The sequence below is a fragment of the Lethenteron reissneri genome, chromosome 64, assembly GCF_015708825.2.
Source record: "Lethenteron reissneri isolate LAM-NWPU_2019-01 chromosome 64, ASM1570882v1, whole genome shotgun sequence".
Classification (NCBI taxonomy): Eukaryota; Metazoa; Chordata; class Hyperoartia; order Petromyzontiformes; family Petromyzontidae; genus Lethenteron; species Lethenteron reissneri.
Window position 1 is genome coordinate 10,679,031 of NC_083842.1, and position 21,300 is coordinate 10,700,330.

The 21,300-nt window shown below is 50.1% G+C and overlaps 1 protein-coding gene across 2 annotated transcripts in view; it reads right to left on the reverse strand.

Moving 5' to 3' along the window:
* LOC133359166 (homeobox protein GBX-1-like) overlaps positions 1-21,300 on the reverse strand; it is a 35,759-nt gene that overhangs the window by 7,758 nt on the left and 6,701 nt on the right. Inside the window, exons 3-10 of one of the 2 annotated variants that reach the window (XM_061577572.1) lie at positions 18,296-18,410; positions 17,459-17,512; positions 14,365-14,894; positions 13,266-13,380; positions 10,665-11,130; positions 8,903-9,061; positions 8,293-8,331; positions 5,686-5,807 (exon numbers count right to left, since the gene is read on the reverse strand). In XM_061577572.1, the coding sequence (XP_061433556.1) occupies positions 8,309-8,331; positions 8,903-9,061; positions 10,665-11,130; positions 13,266-13,380; positions 14,365-14,894; positions 17,459-17,512; positions 18,296-18,410 (1,462 nt within the window). In that variant the 3' untranslated portion in view covers positions 5,686-5,807; positions 8,293-8,308. Of the gene's footprint in view, positions 1-5,652; positions 5,808-8,292; positions 8,332-8,902; positions 9,062-10,664; positions 11,131-13,265; positions 13,381-14,364; positions 14,895-17,458; positions 17,513-18,295; positions 18,411-21,300 lie in introns of those variants that run through there. The other variant, XM_061577571.1, reaches the window with a different exon arrangement.

Genomic DNA, 21,300 nt, shown 5'->3' on the forward strand with positions numbered 1-21,300 from the left:
TGGTGGTGGTGGCGGTAGTGATGAGATGTTTGTTGAGTGACCTTGAGTGTGGTGGTGGTGGCGGTAGTGATGAGATGATGAGTGACCTTGAGTGTGGTGGTGGTGGTGGCGGTAGTGATGAGATGATGAGTGACCTTGAGCGTGGTGGTGGTGGCGGTAGTGATGAGATGATGAGTGACCTTGAGTGTCGTGGTGGTGGCAGTAGTGATGAGATGATGAGTGACCTTGAGTGTGGTGGTGGTGGTGGCGGTAGTGATGAGATGATGAGTGACCTTGAGTGTGGTGGTGGTGGCGGTAGTGATGAGATGATGAGTGACCTTGAGTGTCGTGGTGGTGGCGGTAGTGATGAGATGATGAGTGACCTTGAGTGTGGTGGTGGTGGCGGTAGTGATGAGATGATGAGTGACCTTGAGTGTGGTGGTGGTGGCGGTAGTGATGAGATGATGAGTGACCTTGAGTGTCGTGGTGGTGGCGGTAGTGATGAGATGAGGAGTGACCTTGAGTGTGGTGGTGGTGGCGGTAGTGATGAGATGATGAGTGACCTTGAGCGTGGTGGTGGTGGCGGTAGTGATGAGATGATGAGTGACCTTGAGTGTGGTGGTGGTGGCGGTAGTGATGAGATGATGAGTGACCTTGAGTGTGGTGGTGGTGGTGGCGGTAGTGATGAGATGTTTGTTGAGTGGCCTTGAGTGTGGTGGTGGTGGCGGTAGTGATGAGATGATGAGTGACCTTGAGCGTGGTGGTGGCGGTGGCGGTAGTGATGAGATGAGGAGTGACCTTGAGTGTGGTGGTGGTGGCGGTAGTGATGAGATGATGAGTGACCTTGAGCGTGGTGGTGGGTGGCGGTAGTGATGAGATGATGAGTGACCTTGAGTGTGGTGGTGGTGGCGGTAGTGATGAGATGATGAGTGACCTTGAGTGTGGTGGTGGTGGTGGGCGGTAGTGATGAGATGTTTGTTGAGTGGCCTTGAGTGTGGTGGTGGTGGCGGTAGTGATGAGATGATGAGTGACCTTGAGCGTGGTGGTGGCGGTGGCGGTAGTGATGAGATGATGAGTGACCTTGAGTGTGGTGGTGGTGGTGGCGGTAGTGATGAGATGATGAGTGACCTTGAGTGTGGTGGTGGTGGCGGTAGTGATGAGATGATGAGTGACCTTGAGTGTCGTGGTGGTGGCGGTAGTGATGAGATGATGAGTGACCTTGAGTGTGGTGGTGGTGGTGGCGGTAGTGATGAGATGAGGAGTGACCTTGAGTGTGGTGGTGGTGGTGGTGGTGGCGGTAGTGATGAGATGTTTGTTGAGTGACCTTGAGTGTGGTGGTGGTGGCGGTAGTGATGAGATGATGAGTGACCTTGAGTGTGGTGGTGGTGGTGGTAGTGATGAGATGATGAGTGGCCTTGAGTGTGGTGGTGGTGGTGGTGGTGGCGGTAGTGATGAGATGTTTGTTGAGTGACCTTGAGTGTGGTGGTGGTGGCGGGTAGTGATGAGATGATGAGTGACCTTGAGTGTGGTGGTGGTGGTGGCGGTAGTGATGAGATGATGAGTGACCTTGAGCGTGGTGGTGGTGGCGGTAGTGATGAGATGATGAGTGACCTTGAGTGTCGTGGTGGTGGCAGTAGTGATGAGATGATGAGTGACCTTGAGTGTGGTGGTGGTGGTGGCGGTAGTGATGAGATGATGAGTGACCTTGAGTGTGGTGGTGGTGGCGGTAGTGATGAGATGATGAGTGACCTTGAGTGTCGTGGTGGTGGCGGTAGTGATGAGATGATGAGTGACCTTGAGTGTGGTGGTGGTGGCGGTAGTGATGAGATGATGAGTGACCTTGAGTGTGGTGGTGGTGGCGGTAGTGATGAGATGATGAGTGACCTTGAGTGTCGTGGTGGTGGCGGTAGTGATGAGATGAGGAGTGACCTTGAGTGTGGTGGTGGTGGCGGTAGTGATGAGATGATGAGTGACCTTGAGCGTGGTGGTGGTGGCGGTAGTGATGAGATGATGAGTGACCTTGAGTGTGGTGGTGGTGGCGGTAGTGATGAGATGATGAGTGACCTTGAGTGTGGTGGTGGTGGGTGGCGGTAGTGATGAGATGTTTGTTGAGTGGCCTTGAGTGTGGTGGTGGTGGCGGTAGTGATGAGATGATGAGTGACCTTGAGTGTGGTGGTGGTGGTGGCGGTAGTGATGAGATGATGAGTGACCTTGAGTGTGGTGGTGGTGGCGGTAGTGATGAGATGATGAGTGACCTTGAGTGTCGTGGTGGTGGCGGGTAGTGATGAGATGATGAGTGACCTTGAGTGTGGTGGTGGTGGCGGTAGTGATGAGATGATGAGTGACCTTGAGTGTGGTGGTGGTGGTGGCGGTAGTGATGAGATGTTTGTTGAGTGGCCTTGAGTGTGGTGGTGGTGGCGGGTAGTGATGAGATGATGAGTGACCTTGAGCGTGGTGGTGGCGGTGGCGGGTAGTGATGAGATGATGAGTGACCTTGAGCGTGGTGGTGGTGGCGGTAGTGATGAGATGATGAGTGACCTTGAGTGTGGTGGTGGTGGCGGTAGTGATGAGATGATGAGTGACCTTGAGTGTGGTGGTGGTGGTGGCGGTAGTGATGAGATGTTTGTTGAGTGGCCTTGAGTGTGGTGGTGGTGGCGGTAGTGATGAGATGATGAGTGACCTTGAGCGTGGTGGTGGCGGTGGCGGTAGTGATGAGATGAGGAGTGACCTTGAGTGTGGTGGTGGTGGCGGTAGTGATGAGATGATGAGTGACCTTGAGCGTGGTGGTGGTGGCGGTAGTGATGAGATGATGAGTGACCTTGAGTGTGGTGGTGGTGGCGGTAGTGATGAGATGATGAGTGACCTTGAGTGTGGTGGTGGTGGTGGCGGTAGTGATGAGATGTTTGTTGAGTGACCTTGAGTGTGGTGGTGGCGGTAGTGATGAGATGATGAGTGACCTTGAGTGTGGTGGTGGTGGTGGCGGTAGTGATGAGATGATGAGTGACCTTGAGTGTCGTGGTGGTGGTGGCGGTAGTGATGAGATGATGAGTGACCTTGAGTGTGGTGGTGGTGGTGGCAGTAGTGATGAGATGATGAGTGACCTTGAGCGTGGTGGTGGTGGCGGTAGTGATGAGATGATGAGTGACCTTGAGTGTCGTGGTGGTGGCGGTAGTGATGAGATGATGAGTGACCTTGAGTGTGGTGGTGGTGGCGGTAGTGATGAGATGATGAGTGACCTTGAGTGTCGTGGTGGTGGTGGCGGTAGTGATGAGATGATGAGTGACCTTGAGTGTGGTGGTGGTGGCGGTAGTGATGAGATGATGAGTGACCTTGAGTGTGGTGGTGGTGGGTGGCGGTAGTGATGAGATGTTTGTTGAGTGACCTTGAGTGTGGTGGTGGTGGCGGTAGTGATGAGATGATGAGTGACCTTGAGTGTGGTGGTGGTGGCGGTAGTGATGAGATGATGAGTGACCTTGAGCGTGGTGGTGGCGGGTGGCGGTAGTGATGAGATGATGAGTGACCTTGAGCGTGGTGGTGGTGGTGGTAGTGATGAGATGATGAGTGACCTTGAGCGTGGTGGTGGTGGCGGTAGTGATGAGATGATGAGTGACCTTGAGTGTCGTGGTGGTGGCGGTAGTGATGAGACGATGAGTGACCTTGAGTGTGGTGGTGGTGGCGGTAGTGATGAGATGATGAGTGACCTTGAGTGTGGTGGTGGTGGTGGTGGTAGTGATGAGATGATGAGTGACCTTGAGTGTGGTGGTGGTGGTGGCGGTAGTGATGAGATGTTTGTTGAGTGGCCTTGAGTGTGGTGGTGGTGGCGGTAGTGATGAGATGATGAGTGACCTTGAGTGTGGTGGTGGTGGTGGCGGTAGTGATGAGATGATGAGTGACCTTGAGTGTGGTGGTGGTGGCGGTAGTGATGAGATGATGAGTGACCTTGAGTGTCGTGGTGGTGGCGGTAGTGATGAGATGATGAGTGACCTTGAGTGTGGTGGTGGTGGCGGTAGTGATGAGATGATGAGTGACCTTGAGTGTGGTGGTCGTGGCGGTAGTGATGAGATGATGAGTGACCTTGAGTGTCGTGGTGGTGGCGGTAGTGATGAGATGAGGAGTGACCTTGAGTGTGGTGGTGGTGGCGGTAGTGATGAGATGATGAGTGACCTTGAGCGTGGTGGTGGTGGCGGTAGTGATGAGATGATGAGTGACCTTGAGTGTGGTGGTGGTGGCGGTAGTGATGAGATGATGAGTGACCTTGAGTGTGGTGGTGGTGGTGGCGGTAGTGATGAGATGTTTGTTGAGTGGCCTTGAGTGTGGTGGTGGTGGCGGTAGTGATGAGATGATGAGTGACCTTGAGCGTGGTGGTGGCGGTGGCGGTAGTGATGAGATGAGGAGTGACCTTGAGTGTGGTGGTGGTGGCGGTAGTGATGAGATGATGAGTGACCTTGAGCGTGGTGGTGGTGGCGGTAGTGATGAGATGATGAGTGACCTTGAGTGTGGTGGTGGTGGCGGTAGTGATGAGATGATGAGTGACCTTGAGTGTGGTGGTGGTGGTGGTGGCGGTAGTGATGAGATGTTTGTTGAGTGACCTTGAGTGTGGTGGTGGCGGTAGTGATGAGATGATGAGTGACCTTGAGTGTGGTGGTGGTGGTGGCGGTAGTGATGAGATGATGAGTGACCTTGAGTGTCGTGGTGGTGGTGGCGGTAGTGATGAGATGATGAGTGACCTTGAGTGTGGTGGTGGTGGTGGCGGTAGTGATGAGATGATGAGTGACCTTGAGCGTGGTGGTGGTGGCGGTAGTGATGAGATGATGAGTGACCTTGAGTGTCGTGGTGGTGGCGGTAGTGATGAGATGATGAGTGACCTTGAGTGTGGTGGTGGTGGCGGTAGTGATGAGATGATGAGTGACCTTGAGTGTCGTGGTGGTGGTGGCGGTAGTGATGAGATGATGAGTGACCTTGAGTGTGGTGGTGGTGGCGGGTAGTGATGAGATGATGAGTGACCTTGAGTGTGGTGGTGGTGGTGGCGGTAGTGATGAGATGTTTGTTGAGTGACCTTGAGTGTGGTGGTGGTGGCGGTAGTGATGAGATGATGAGTGACCTTGAGTGTGGTGGTGGCGGTGGCGGTAGTGATGAGATGTTTGTTGAGTGACCTTGAGTGTGGTGGTGGTGGCGGTAGTGATGAGATGATGAGTGACCTTGAGCGTGGTGGTGGCGGTGGCGGTAGTGATGAGATGATGAGTGACCTTGAGCGTGGTGGTGGTGGTGGTAGTGATGAGATGATGAGTGACCTTGAGCGTGGTGGTGGTGGCGGTAGTGATGAGATGATGAGTGACCTTGAGTGTCGTGGTGGTGGCGGTAGTGATGAGATGATGAGTGACCTTGAGTGTGGTGGTGGTGGCGGTAGTGATGAGATGATGAGTGACCTTGAGTGTGGTGGTGGTGGTGGTGGTGGTGGTAGTGATGAGATGATGAGTGACCTTGAGCGTGGTGGTGGTGGTGGTGGTAGTGATGAGATGATGAGTGACCTTGAGTGTGGTGGTGGTGGTGGCGGTAGTGATGAGATGTTTGTTGAGTGACCTTGAGTGTGGTGGTGGTGGCGGTAGTGATGAGATGATGAGTGACCTTGAGTGTGGTGGTGGTGGTGGTGGTAGTGATGAGATGAGGAGTGACCTTGAGCGTGGTGGTGGTGGTGGTGGCGGTGGCGGTGAGGTGCGCGTTGCGGGACAGCAGTGCGTCCAGCTCCTCCCGCACGGGACGCAGCTCTTCCTCCAGCGCCGGGGTCGCTCTCTTCTCAAGCAGGTAGCGGCGCTTCCACGCCTCGCGCGCTGCACACACATATACACACACAGATACACACACATACACACACATACACACACATACACACAGGTACATACACAGATACACACACATACACACACACATATACAGATACACACAGGTACATACACACACATACACACACATACACACAGGTACATACACAGATACACACACATACAACAACAACAACCGCCATTCGCCACTAAGTGGCGGTGACGTCACCACGATGCTTGTGCCAGGCCAAGTCCACCTTGAGGCCACGTGAAGTGTCGAAAGCCCGCTGGCAGGAGGTCACGGGGCAGACCCAGCAGGTGCCACGGGTCGACTGACCGAGATGACCGAGATGACTGAGATGACTGGCTGATGCACCACCTGTGCCCCCTACTGTGCCAACTTGCTGTGCTTTAGCCACCCGGCGCTCCGCTCGTTGTTGTGAGCGTCGCTCCTCCGCCCTCCGTTGTTGTTGGAGGGCGACTGCCTCCAACTGCCCAGTAGCGTCCTTCACGAGCCTCCTCCACTGAGGCCGATCTTGACACCGCTGGTACCAGTCATCGGCAAGTCCACTCAGCTCCACGTCCTCCTGTACCACATCACTCCATCTCTTCTCCAGCCCGTGCCGCGCCCGTCCAGCCCCCTCGATCCGGCCGAACAAAAGCTGTTTAGGCATGCGGTGGCTGGGCATGCGGGCTACATGACCCAGCCAACGCAGCCTTGCCTGCCGGAGGAGCTCACTGATGGGACTTTGCCCAGATCTTTCAAGGATTTGTGAGCTCCTCACACAATCCAGCCTGGTTAAACCCAGGATGGATCGTAGGCAGGCCAGCCTAAATGTTTCCAACCGGCGAAGATGCTCCACCAGGGGGGTCCACGTCTCGCAAGCGTAGAGAAGGGAGGGAATGACCGCGGCCGAGAAGACCTGAAGCTTCGTGCGGAGCGACAGACCAGGTAGCTTCCACACAGCGTTACGCAACCGATGAAAAGATATTGCCGCTCGACTGATTCGGAGTGAGACCTCTGCTGATAGACTGGAGCCGGTCATAAGCACACTGCCCAGGTATGGGAAACTCTCCACTCTCTCCACAACTGCCCCATCACCAATTGGGAGTTGTGGGGGTGGAGTGTCCGATGGTACAAAATACCCAGGCAGGTGCTTAGTTTTGGTGGGGCTGATGGTAAGGCCCCACCTCTTAGTGGCACGCTCCAGTCTCAGCAGCAGCGTCTCCAACTCCTCCTCTGAGTGAGCAGCTATTACCAAATCATCGGCATACATAACGTGGTTGACCAATAGGGAGCCATCCCTTGATCGCACCCGGGCGTCAATCAGCCTCCCATTATATCTGTACCAAATGGAAATTCCCCCGGTACAGCTATTGAAGGCTTCACGAACTACGCGGTCAAAATAGATGTTAAATAATGTGGGAGCCAGAGGACATCCCTGTCGCACCCCAAGGTGTACAGGGAAAGGCTCCGACTCCCGGCCACGTAGTTTTACCCGGGCCCGCTCACCATCATGAAGGTCCTTAATGATCGTGAGCAGAGGGTCAGGGACTCCGAAAGCACGAAGAACAACCCAGAGCCCAGGCCTACTGATGGTATCATAGGCCTTGACCAGGTCAATAAAGCAGAGATGTAGGTCTTTTTGGAATTCCCTACACCTCTGCTGTAGCAGACGGACAGAAAATATGGCATCTGTGCAGGACCGCCCTTTCCTGAAACCGCATTGGGGCTCCGCAAGCCTCTCCTCAGCGTGCCTAGCAAGGCGATGTTGAATAATCCTTGCCAGGACCTTACCCGGCACACTGAGGAGTGAGATGCCCCTGTAGTTGTTACAGTCGGTACGGTCCCCCTTCTTAAAGAGGGGAACCACCAGGGCATCCTTCCAGTCCTGCGGAACCCTGTCCAGTGGTCCAGACTGTTGTTATGATGTCATATAGGGCAGTCTGTGCACAAACGCCACCCTCCCTCAGCATTTCGCTTGGGAGATCATCTCTGCCCGATGCCTTCCCTGGTCTCAGACTCCGGATCGCCCTCAGTACTTCCTCAACAGCTGGCACCTCAGCCAGCCACTCACAGGGGGTGACCTCTTCCAATATTTGAGGCACCGCAGCCTCAGCAGGGTTATCACCACTTTGTGCCATGATGTTTTCCTGGCTGAGAGAATTTCCCTCCCCCAGGACCTCACAGAAATGCTCAGCAAATCTGCAAACCTGTTCCTGGGGGTCGGAGATTGGATCACCGTTTTTTCCTCTAATGATGGTAATAGGTGTGGCGCTGCAGGTTACTTTTTTGATGGAGTTAAATAGTGATTTGTGATCACGGGCCACTGAGGCAGACTCCATCTCCTCAGCAACCCGCGACCACCACCCATCCTTACAGCGCCTTACGGCTCTCCGAACTTCTGAGCGAAGGCTGCGGTAAACCTCCTCATTCTCTGACGTGGGATGCTGTAGGCGATGAGAGTGGGCCTGACGCTTTTTCTCAATTAACCTGAACACCTCCTCTGTCAGCCAGGGTTTCTGGGGAGGTCTGGACCGCGTACCCAAAGCAGATACACACACACAGATACACACACATAGATACAGATACACACACAGATACACACATACAGATACACATACACAGATACAGATACACACATACACACAGATACACACATACACAGATACAGATACACACACACACACAGATACACACACACAGATACACATACACACACACAAATACACACATACACACATACACACACACAGATACACACCCACAGATACACACACACATACAGATACACACACACAGATACACACACACATACACACACACATACAGATACACACAGATACACACACACATACACACACACATACAGATACACACAGATACACACACACAGATACACACATACACAGACACACACACACATACACACACACACATATACACGGCTGCTTGCGTTGTGGCCAAAACGTCGTGAGAATTTTTATTTTATTATGTTCTATTTTTATTATTTCATTATTTTCCTTCTACCTGACTTTACCGAAAGAACCAAGAAGATAGTTCCAGAGTGTTCTGGGCGCGCGTGCGTCATTTCGCCGCGTACCTTCGGCGCGTCGCGCGTGCATGGCGGCGCGCGTCTCTTTGATCCGCGCCACGAGCTCCCGGCGGTGGCGCTCCATCTCCCTGCGCTCGTCCTGCAGCTCCGACAGCTCCTTCGCCGCCAGCTCCGGCTCCGGCTCCGTCGCCGGCTGGCGCACGCGACCTGCAGAGAAGATGGACAGGAGGGTTTTCTTTCCCTCCGCGTGGAGCCCAGCAGGTTCAAGAGCCGAATGGCTCACAAGGCTATACCTAATAAATGAACTTAAATTTGAAAATGAAGGTCGTCGGGGTCAAAGTGCCTTTAGCGAGCAGCACCCACGAAGGCCGGCACGGCACACGAGGGAGTGGGCGTGGGAGGACACCACGTCCGGCCGCGTTTGTCTCCCCGGCGGCGATGTCTACACACCGCACCGAGTCTAAATGAAACTAACATCTTTGTTTACTTTGCCATAGTTCTTTTTCAGAAGCGACCTGGTTATGACAAATGGTAGCGCCAATGAGAAGCGGCTTATTATCGCGATGTGGAAATGTGTAGCGGCCAAATACTCGAAACGCACGTTTAGAGTATTTGGGAAAAACGGGAGGCCCTGGAGAAAAATCCCCACGATCGCAAGAAGAGAGAGACACGCAAACTCCAAATATGCAGCAGCAGGCGTCAGGGTTGGGATCGAACCCACCACCTCCTGTACACCAGGCGAGGTAGTTAACATCTCGGCACCGCGACCAGGACCGGTACAGACAATCGTCACCCGTTCGTTAATTCACCCGTTCATGAATTCACCCGTTCATTAATTCACCTGTTCATGAATTCACCCGTTCATTAATTCACCCTTTCATGAATTAACCCGTTCATGAATTCAGCCGTTCATGAATTCACCCTTTCATGAATTAACCCGTTCATGAATTAACCCGTTCATTAATTCACCCGTTCATGAATTCACTCATTCATTAATTCACCCATTCATATAATTCACCCGAAGCCACAGGCGAATGGAGCCCTATAGCGGGACCTCGGGGTCCCGAATAAACGGAATTAGAAATCGTAATTAATAAAAAAAAAATTTGGTGACTCCGTCCCACCGCGCACATAAACGCCGCGACCCACCTGGCACGGATCATCCTGTTGTCATGTCCAAGCAGCAGCAGCGAGCACGAATGCGCAGAAGAAACAAAACTTTGATTATCGCATCGCGTCAAGCTCATCGAGAGGAATAGATTGCCGCGTCGTTCGCCTTCAACAGACGTACGACTTTGACGTCGCAACGCAGTTTGTGCGAGAGAGCCGGGGGACTTACGTGAGACCCCGGGGGGGGTCCCCGCCACGTGGTTCAACTGCGAGAATTTGTTTTGACGCGCACAAATACTTAAGAGCTGCGTCGTCGTTGTTGCCACCGGATTCAAGTTGTCGACCTCCCGCCTCCTCCACATGCCATCGTTCTTTCGGTAAAGTCACCATGTAGGTAAAAAATGAAATTAAAATTAATAAAACGTCAAACAATAAAAATCACGACGTTTCGGAGGCAACACAAGTCTCCGTCATCAGTGTGGGACCGTCACAGCCAGATTTGCTGCATCACTTGATCACTTGTGTTGCCTCCGAAACGTCGTGATTTTTATTATTTTATGTTTTATTAATTTTAATTAAATTTTTTTTACCTACGTGACTTTACCGAAAGAACTAAGAGTATGAATCCTTGCGGTCACGAAAGCTTCAAATCTAGGATTATTTTCATTTTATTTGTACAAATCCACAATCTGAAACTCACCCTCGTCGGTCTCCTCTCCCGCGGCTCCGTGCTCGCCGGCAAGGCCCCGCCGCTCGGCCCCGTGGGTAAAATCCGCATGACGGCCGCCCCCTCCCTGAGCCCCTCCGTCCTTCCCGCCGTCCTTGTTGCTGTACCGCCCCGCGTCCTTCCCTCCGTTCTCCCCAGCGTCTCGCCCGCCGCCCGCCACAAATGCAGGAGGAGGAGGCGGCGGAGGAGGCGCGACGGGGAAACCGTCATCCGGAGCCGATTCCTCGCCACCACCGCCGCCACCGTTCGCTCTCCTCGGTGGCGGAGGGGTCGCGACCTTCGCCCTCGTCCCTGCCGGGGCGGTGACCTCGGGTCGCCGCGGGGTCACGGACGGTGGCGGTTCGGCGGTGGCGGCGGGAGCTGCGATGGTGATTCTCAGCGCGGGGGGCGGTGGCAGCACCATGCTGTCGGACGAGGTGACATCGTCCGAGTCCGAGTCCTGCGCGACACAGACAACGCGAGTCATTCTGGCGATTGCTGCCCCATGCGGCCCGCCACTGGCAGCCCCTCGTGGCCTTCGGTGCATCCCACCCCGACCAATACGCAAATAGCGAACTTCTTTCGCGCCGCACGTGGTCAACCGCGCTAATCGGAGGTGCGGCGGGGGAAGGACGACAAACTAAACGCGACAACAACAAGCAGCTCTAAAGAAATTGGTTTTCAATGTCGACGATTTAAAAGTGGCCTGGCTCCGGTGGCTTCCTAATATCGGAATCTTCTATTCGTGCCGGAGGAGTACGATGAGCTACGGTCGTGACGTCTACATCTGCAGAACGTGAAGAACCAGTGGCATCTACATCTGCAGAACGTTAAGGACCAGTGGCATCTACATCTGCAGAACGTGAAGAACCAGTGGCATCTACATCTGCAGAACGTTAAGGACCAGTGGCATCTACATCTGCAGAACGTGAAGAACCAGTGGCATCTACATCTGCAGAACGTGAAGAACCAGTGGCATCTACATCTGCAGAACGTGAAGAACCAGTGGCATCTACACAGAACGTGAAGAACCAGTGGCATCTACATCTGCAGAACGTGAAGAACCAGTGGCATCTACACAGAACGTGAAGAACCAGTGGCATCTACATCTGCAGAACGTGAAGAACCAGTGGCATCTACATCTGCAGAACGTGAAGAACCAGTGGCATCTACACAGAACGTGAAGAACCAGTGGCATCTACACAGAACATGAAGAACCAGTGGCATCTACATCTACAGAACGTGAAGAACCAGTGGCATCTACACAGAACGTGAAGAACCAGTGGCATCTACATCTACAGAACGTAAAGAACCAGTAGCATCTACACAGAACGTGAAGAACCAGTGGCATCTACACAGAACATGAAGAACCAGTGGCATCTACATCTACAGAACGTAAAGAACCAGTAGCATCTACACAGAACGTGAAGAACCAGTGGCATCTACACAGAACATGAAGAACCAGTGGCATCTACATCTACAGAACGTGAAGAACCAGTGGCATCTACATCTACAGAACGTGAAGAACCAGTGGCATCTACATCTGCAGAACGTGAAGAACCAGTGGCATCTACATCTGCAGAACGTGAAGAACCAGTGGCATCTACATCTGCAGAACGTGAAGAACCAGTGGCATCTACATCTACAGAACGTAAAGAACCAGTAGCATCTACACAGAACGTGAAGAACCAGTGGCATCTACACAGAACATGAAGAACCAGTGGCATCTACATCTACAGAACGTGAAGAACCAGTGGCATCTACATCTACAGAACGTGAAGAACCAGTGGCATCTACACAGAACGTGAAGAACCAGTGGCATCTACATCTGCAGAACGTGAAGAACCAGTGGCATCTACATCTGCAGAACGTGAAGAACCAGTGGCATCTACATCTACAGAACGTAAAGAACCAGTAGCATCTACACAGAACGTGAAGAACCAGTGGCATCTACACAGAACATGAAGAACCAGTGGCATCTACATCTACAGAACGTGAAGAACCAGTGGCATCTACATCTACAGAACGTGAAGAACCAGTGGCATCTACGTCTGCAGAACGTGAAGATACAGTGGCATCTACATCTACGGAATGTGAAGAACCAGTGGCGTCTACATCTACAGAACATGAAGAACCAGTGGCGTCTACATCTGCAGAACGTGAAAAACCATTGACATCTACATCTGCAGAACGTGAAGAACCAGTGACATCTACATCTACAAAACGTGGAGAATCAGTGGCATCTACATCTGCAGAACGTGAAGAGCCAGTGGCATCTACATCTGCAGAACGTGAAGAACCAGTGGCATCTACATCTGAAGAACGTCAAGAACCAGTGGCATCTGCAGGAGATTATACAACTTTTAAAGCCATTCTCCGTGTTTCGTGTACAATGTGTACAACATGTTTGAAATCGACAGGAGTAAAGTTGTACTTACGAACAAATCGACTTACAAAGACCTCTGGAACCTAAACTCGTTCGTAAGTAGAGGGGAGTCCCCGTACCTCCACCCCGCCTGACACGGACGGACGGACGCTCACGCAAAGCGCGTGCGGAAAGCTTCACCGTTGCCGCGACGATGAAGGCAGCCTCACCTCGTCGCCGCTTATCCTTCCCCTAACGCGATGACTGGCGGCGGCGGTGGGGACGGCAGGGGCGGCAGTGGTTGGGGCAAAGGTCACGGCGTCTTCCACCGCCCGCTTGCCGAACCTGCTCACGGCCCGACGACGCGGCTCAGCTAAAGCCACCGGGTTTTCTGGGAAGCTCTACGAGGACACACGGTGAGCCAGAGGCAACGCCATTTCTAGAACTAAACTTCGATTTAAAGCTTTCGTGACCGCAGGGATTCATCTTCTTGGTTCTTTCGGTAAAGTCACGTAGAAGGGAAATAATAAAGTTATAATAAAATATCTTCTTGGTTCTTTCGGTAAAGTCACGTAGAAGGGAAATAATAAAATAATAAAAATTAAACATAATAAAATACTCATGTCTCATTCAGATGCTGTCTTTCCGACAGACCTGTTCTTCACCTGAGGACGGCTGCTTGCGTTGTGGCCTAAATTTCGTGAGAATTGTATTTTATTATGTTTTATTATTATTTTATTATTTCCCTTCTACGTGACTTTACCGAAAGAACCAAGAAGATAGAACTAAACAATTTTTTTTATATCAAGTAAGGCCCCCACTGAGCTATATAGCTCTTTTTCACAAGCGGCCTGGCTTTCACAAACGATCGCTCAACTCGGTGGCTTATCATCGTCCCGTGGAAATTTATAGCGGTAGACAAATACTCTAAAACGCTTGAGGAAGACACCGCAAACTCCAAATATACAGCAGCAGGTGTCAGGGTGGGGATCAAACCGCCGACCTCCTGCATACCAAGCGAAGTAGTTAACATCTCACAACTGTGATGATGAGAGAGAGACACGCAAAATCTAAATATACAACAGCCATCGTCAGGGTCAGGATCGAACCCACGACCTCCTGCACACCAGGCGAGGTAGTTAACATCTCCTAGCCACCGTGATGATGATGAGAGAGAGACACGCAAAATCTAAATATACAACAGCCATCGTCAGGGTCGGGATCGGGCCCACGACCTCCTGCACACCAGGCGAGGTAGTTAACATCTCCTAGCCACAGAAGGGCACGACAGGACTTTGGAAACGAGGATCGCCCCGCGAGTTTACGTACATCTGGGCGTCACCCGACCGCGACGACACCGACAACGCCAGGCCACCGCCACCACCGCCGCCGATCCCGGAGTCCAGCGTCGCGCTCGTTGCCGGCGTCGTGGGAACCCCCACTCCCACGGCAGCGGCCAAGTTGCCGCCGCCCCCCCGCCGTCCGGCGGCCGTTCTCCCGGCGGCCCCGTTCCCGGCGGCCGTCTCGCCGCCCCCTCGGGCAGCCTCCTGGTGGCGGGACGGCGCTGGGAGTTCCAACCTCGGGGTCAGAAGTGGCGGCGGCGGCGGCATTGCTGGCGATGGCGGCGTTAGGGGAGGAGGAGGAGGAGGCGTACGATTGTTCGGGACGGCAGCTCCAGCACCGCCACCGACGACGCCGACGACGAGGTTGTCCGGCTCCCGGCTCGGGGGCGTGGACACGTCCCACCGCCCCGTCTGGCGGCTGCCCCACGGGAGGGAGAGCGGGCGGCTCGGCGAGCGCAGGGCAGAGCCGGGGAGGATGAAGATGACCTCTGGGCGCGGCGGGGACTCGTCCGGGACCTTCCGAAAGAATTTACACCCATGAGGAACTCTCCATTAGCGGCAATGCGAATCTTACCTTCGTGTTATCCCCCGGGGGGAAAAAATATAAACAACAGCAACGTATCTTCTTGGTTCTTTCGGTAAAGTCACGTAGAAGGGAAGTAATAAAATAATAAAAAGAAAACATGATAAAATATTTTATTAAGTCACGTAGAAGGGAAGTAATAAAATAATAAAAATGAAACATGATAATATATTTTATTATGTTTTATTTTTATTATTAATAAAATAAAACATAATAAAATATTATTAATAAAAATAAAACGTAATAAAATATTTTATTATGTTTTATTTTTATTATTTTATTACTTCCCTTCTACGTGACTTTACCGAAAGAACCAAGGAGATTAATCCCTGCAGTCACGAAAGTTTTAAATCAAAACAGCAACATATAGTAGTAGGTTTTTACCATTTCAACTGGTACAAAAACTGACACCTTTATACAAGGCATCATGTTTGCAATAAGCACAATACAAGCAGTCAAAATGCAAACAAAAAGAAACAACTCTGATGATGATGATAATGATATGCACTGTCCTTGAAGTTGATTGGTCCACACCCGAGACAGCTTTTCTTAGAGCCTAGTCTCCATTGGTGTTGGACCAGATGACGGCCAAAAGGCGTAAAAACCTATTACTATATTTTGCCACTGGTAAAGGAGGTCTCATAGTGAACAGCAACGTAGATCCATTGTTGTTGTTGTTGTCATTGTTGTTTACGGGAGCTTTGGGACGCTGCCGTGGCGGTGGCGCTAATGGCACGGTGCGCGTACGGTTAAACACGCAGGCTTTCGCGACCAATATCATCCGTAATGTAGGTTACCTAATGAATAAAAAAAACTAGATTATAGATTTCGATTTAAAGCTTTCGTGACTGCAGGGATTCATCATCTTGGTTCTTTCGGTAAAGTCACGTAGAAGGGAAGTAATAAAATAATAAAAATAAAACATAATAAAATACAATTTTCACGACGTTTCGGCCACAACGCAAGCAGCCGTCCTCAGGTGAAGAACAGGTCTGTCAGACGCTGTCTTTCCGACAGACCTGTTCTTCACCTGAGGACGGCTGCTTGCGTTGTGGCCGAAACGTCGTGAGAATTATTTTATGATGTTTTATTTTTATTATTTTATTATTTCCCTTCTACGTGACTTTACCGAAAGAACCAAGAAGATAGATTATAGATGTACGTATGGTGCTGTACGACTGAAAACTGTACTCAGGCCACAACTGCGTCTCTACAAACAACTTCGAGTGCTCTACAACCGAGCATCTCTGTAAACAAGAAATAATAAGTATAACCAGTAAAAACAAAGTTTTTCACTATAAATCCTTTATATGCGTGGCGGCTAGAGTCCTCTCGTCCTCTGGCTTGAGATGGCTGCCACCTATGGGTCAGATGATTGCATTGCACCATTAAGCAATTGGTAATTAAATATAATATTTTTGTCCTAAAAAGTGTAAAATTTTGGAAAAAAATTTTCACGAACATTAATTGTCACGCACAACGAGTCTGTGTGGAAAATGTCAGCTCGATTGGATCACGGGAAGTGGGTTAAAAAACGACCGAAAGATTTGCACGATCCTAAGCAAGCAAGCGAACTTAATATAAAGGATTTAATAAGTATAACCCATAAAAACAAAGTTTTTCACTCTAAATTCTTTATATGTGTGGCGGCTAGAGTCCTCTCGTCCTCTGGCTTGAGATGGCTGCCACCTATGGGTCAGATGATTGTCTGCAGTATTAAACAATTGGTAATTAAATATTTAATTTGTTTTCCCTAAACAGTGTAAAATTTTGGAAAAAAATTTTCACGAACATTAATTGTCTCGCACAACGAGTCTGTGTGCAAAATGTCAGCTTGATTGGATAACGGGAAGTGGGTTAAAAAACGACCGAAAGGTTTGCACGGTCGTAAGCAAGCAAGCAAGCACGCAAGCACGCAAGCAAGCAAGCGAACTTAATATAAAGGATTTAAAAAGAGTGCTATTGTTATTTCTTCTACCGCGGTTAAAACGTCGGCTTGGTTTCTTTCTTGAAAGGCTTCAACGCACTTGGAAAACTGCGGTGAACCGTGAGCATAGCGCTCAGGTGACCGGCATATTTGACTCAGAATCAAATTTATTTATTTATACTGATTAACCGGCACCCTTTAATTCCCAATGGGTGCCAGATAACAGAGCTCTTTAAAAAAAAGTACAATTATTTTTTTTTTTTTACCAGGCCCGGTGGCTAGGAGATGTTAACTACCTCGCCTGGTGTACAGGAGGTCGTGGGTTCGATCCCGACCCTGACGCCTGCTGCTGTATATTTGGAGTTTGCGTGTCTCTCTCTCTCATCATCATCACGGTGGCTAGGAGATGTTAACTACCTCGCCTGGTGTACAGGAGGTCGTGGGTTCGATCCCGACCCTGACGCCTGCTCCTGTATATTTGGAGTTTGCGTGTCTCTCTCTCTCTCCCTATGGTCGTGTAGTGTGTCACTTTGAACATGGGGGTGGGGGGGGGGATTCCTCCACACTCACCAGGGAATAAAAGATGGATTTCACCTTCACGTGTTGCTCCTGTTTCACATTCACCTGCGGCAGAGGAATCAAGCTCGCCATTAATCGGGAACACGCGCCAATTCCACGAACGTTGGCCCAACGTAAGGGGCCGTCCATAAATGACGTCACGCACCTGGGGGGGGGGCTCAGACATTTGTGACGAGGGGGGGGGTGAGAAATGTGACGTCACATCAAAATGCGCAACTTTAAATAAATATAGACCACACGTTCTACTTAATTAAATAGGAACCCACTTGTTCTACCGGCCCACAGGGGATTATTGTGTCCGTCCGTCGTGCAGGGTGGGGAGGGTGGGGAGGGGCTGGGTGGGGAGGGTGGGGAGGGGCTGGGTGGGGAGGGGCTGGGTGGGGAGGGTGGGGAGGGGCTGGGTGGGGGGTGGGAGGGGTGGGGCTGGGTGGGGAGGGGCTGGTCACCCCGTGGTGCCCTTATAAAACTCAACGTTTAACCTACTCTCGCCGGCTTGTGCCCGCCCTCACAGTCGGCCAAATTTGTGGAATACACCACGCCGCCGTTGACCCTGCAGGCCATTGACCGAGCAACCCAACGTTCCTACCAGCTCCCTCCGCAGGAGGAATGTGTTTAAAAAGTCTATTTAAATAAGCAGAACGTGTTGTCTATATTTATTTAAAGTTGTGGATTTTGATGTGACGTCACATTTCTCAAACCCCCCCCCCACCTCCCTCCCGCCTCGTCACACATCGTCACAAATGTCTGACCCCCCCCCCCACCCTCCCTCCTAGGTGCGTGACGTCATTTATGGACGGCCCCAAAGGGAGCTTGCACGCACGCACGCACATGAACGAGATGCGGTCCCATGCCCTTGAGAAAGATGAATTGTTGAGTCACGTCCCGGTCCAGTTCGCGCTCCACCTGCCTGCGGACCACCAGCAGAGGCCAGTCCGGCAAAGTCCTGCGGCACAAAGACAAAGATCCCCCGCGTAGCCTTCCACGGGCTGTAGGGGCAAGGGCTGTCAGCGAGCAGACCGCTATGAAGGCTGCGTGTTTAGGGTTTTAGTTTGGACGATAAGCGTGATGGTTTTTTTTGTGTTTGATTGGGGTTAATGGGGTTTTGTTCATGATTGGGGTTAATGGGGTTTTGTGTCTGATTGGGGTTAATGGGGTTTTGTGTTTGATTGGGGTTAATGGGGTTTTGTGTCTGATTGGGGTTAATGGGGTTTTGTGTTTGATTGGGGTTAATGGGGTTTTGTGTTTGATTGGGGTTAATGGGGTTTTGTGTCTGATTGGGGTTAATGGGGTTTTGTGTTTGATTGGGGTTAATGGGGTTTTGTTTCTGATTGGGGTTAATGGGGTTTTGTGTCTGATTGGGGTTAATGGGGTTTTGTGTTTGATTGGGGTTAATGGAGTTTTGTTCATGATTGGGGTTAATGGAGTTTTGTTCATGATTGGGGTTAATGGAGTTTTGTTCATGATTGGGGTTAATGGAGTTTTGTTTCTGATTGGGGTTAATGGAGTTTTGTTCATGATTGGGGTTAATGGGGTTTTGTGTTTGATTGGGATTAATGGGGTTTTGTGTCTGATTGGGGTTAATGGAGTTTTGTGTCTGATTGGGGTTAATGGGGTTTTGTGTTTGATTGGGGTTAATGGAGTTTTGTTCATGATTGGGGTTAATGGAGTTTTGTTCATGATTGGGGTTAATGGAGTTTTGTTCATGATTGGGGTTAATGGAGTTTTGTTTCTGATTGGGGTTAATGGAGTTTTGTTCATGATTGGGGTTAATGGGGTTTTGTGTTTGATTGGGATTAATGGGGTTTTGTGTCTGATTGGGGTTAATGGAGTTTTGTGTTTGATTGGGATTAATGGGGTTTTGTTTCTGATTGGGGTTAATGGGGTTTTGTGTTTGATTGGGATTAATGGGGTTTTGTGTCTGATTGGGGTTAATGGGGTTTTGTGTTTGATTGGGATTAATGGGGTTTTGTTTCTGATTGGGGTTAATGGAGTTTTGTGTTTGATTGGGATTAATGGGGTTTTGTGTCTGATTGGGGTTAATGGGGTTTTGTGTTTGATTGGGATTAATGGGGTTTTGTTTCTGATTGGGGTTAATGGAGTTTTGTTCATGATTGAGGTTAATGGAGTTTTGTTTCTGATTGGGGTTAATGGAGTTTTGTTCATGATTGGGGTTAATGGGGTTTTGTGTTTGATTGGGATTAATGGGGTTTTGTGTCTGATTGGGGTTAATGGAGTTTTGTGTCTGATTGGGGTTAATGGGGTTTTGTGTTTGATTGGGGTTAATGGGGTTTTGTTTCTGATTGGGGTTAATGGGGTTTTGTGTCTGATTGGGGTTAATGGGGTTTTGTGTTTGATTGGGGTTAATGGAGTTTTGTTCATGATTGGGGTTAATGGAGTTTTGTTCATGATTGGGGTTAATGGAGTTTTGTTTCTGATTGGGGTTAATGGAGTTTTGTTCATGATTGGGGTTAATGGGGTTTTGTGTTTGATTGGGATTAATGGGGTTTTGTGTCTGATTGGGGTTAATGGGGTTTTGTGTTTGATTGGGGTTAATGGAGTTTTGTGTCTGATTGGGGTTAATGGGGTTTTGTGTTTGATTGGGGTTAATGGGGTTTTGTTTCTGATTGGGGTTAATGGGGTTTTGTGTTTGATTGGGGTTAATGGGGTTTTGTGTCTGATTGGGGTTAATGGGGTTTTGTGTTTGATTGGGGTTAATGGGGTTTTGTTTCTGATTGGGGTTAATGGGGTTTTGTGTCTGATTGGGGTTAATGGGGTTTTGTGTTTGATTGGGGTTAATGGAGTTTTGTTCATGATTGGGGTTAATGGAGTTTTGTTCATGATTGGGGTTAATGGAGTTTTGTTCATGATTGGGGTTAATGGAGTTTTGTTTCTGATTGGGGTTAATGGAGTTTTGTTCATGATTGGGGTTAATGGGGTTTTGTGTTTGATTGGGATTAATGGGGTTTTGTGTCTGATTGGGGTTAATGGAGTTTTGTGTCTGATTGGGGTTAATGGGGTTTTGTGTTTGATTGGGGTTAATGGAGTTTTGTTCATGATTGGGGTTAATGGAGTTTTGTTCATGATTGGGGTTAATGGAGTTTTGTTCATGATTGGGGTTAATGGAGTTTTGTTTCTGATTGGGGTTAATGGAGTTTTGTTCATGATTGGGGTTAATGGGGTTTTGTGTTTGATTGGGATTAATGGGGTTTTGTGTCTGATTGGGGTTAATGGAGTTTTGTGTCTGATTGGGGTTAATGGGGTTTTGTGTTTGATTGGGGTTAATGGGGTTTTGTTTCTGATTGGGGTTAATGGGGTTTTGTGTCTGATTGGGGTTAATGGGGTTTTGTGTTTGATTGGGGTTAATGGAGTTTTGTTCATGATTGGGGTTAATGGAGTTTTGTTCATGATTGGGGTTAATGGAGTTTTGTTCATGATTGGGGTTAATGGAGTTTTGTTTCTGATTGGGGTTAATGGAGTTTTGTTCATGATTGGGGTTAATGGGGTTTTGTGTTTGATTGGGATTAATGGGGTTTTGTGTCTGATTGGGGTTAATGGGGTTTTGTGTCTGATTGGGGTTAATGGAGTTTTGTGTCTGATTGGGGTTAATGGGGTTTTGTGTTTGATTGGGGTTAATGGGGTTTTGTTTCTGATTGGGGTTAATGGGGTTTTGTGTCTGATTGGGGTTAATGGGGTTTTGTGTTTGATTGGGGTTAATGGAGTTTTGTTCATGATTGGGGTTAATGGAGTTTTGTTCATGATTGGGGTTAATGGAGTTTTGTTCATGATTGGGGTTAATGGAGTTTTGTTTCTGATTGGGGTTAATGGAGTTTTGT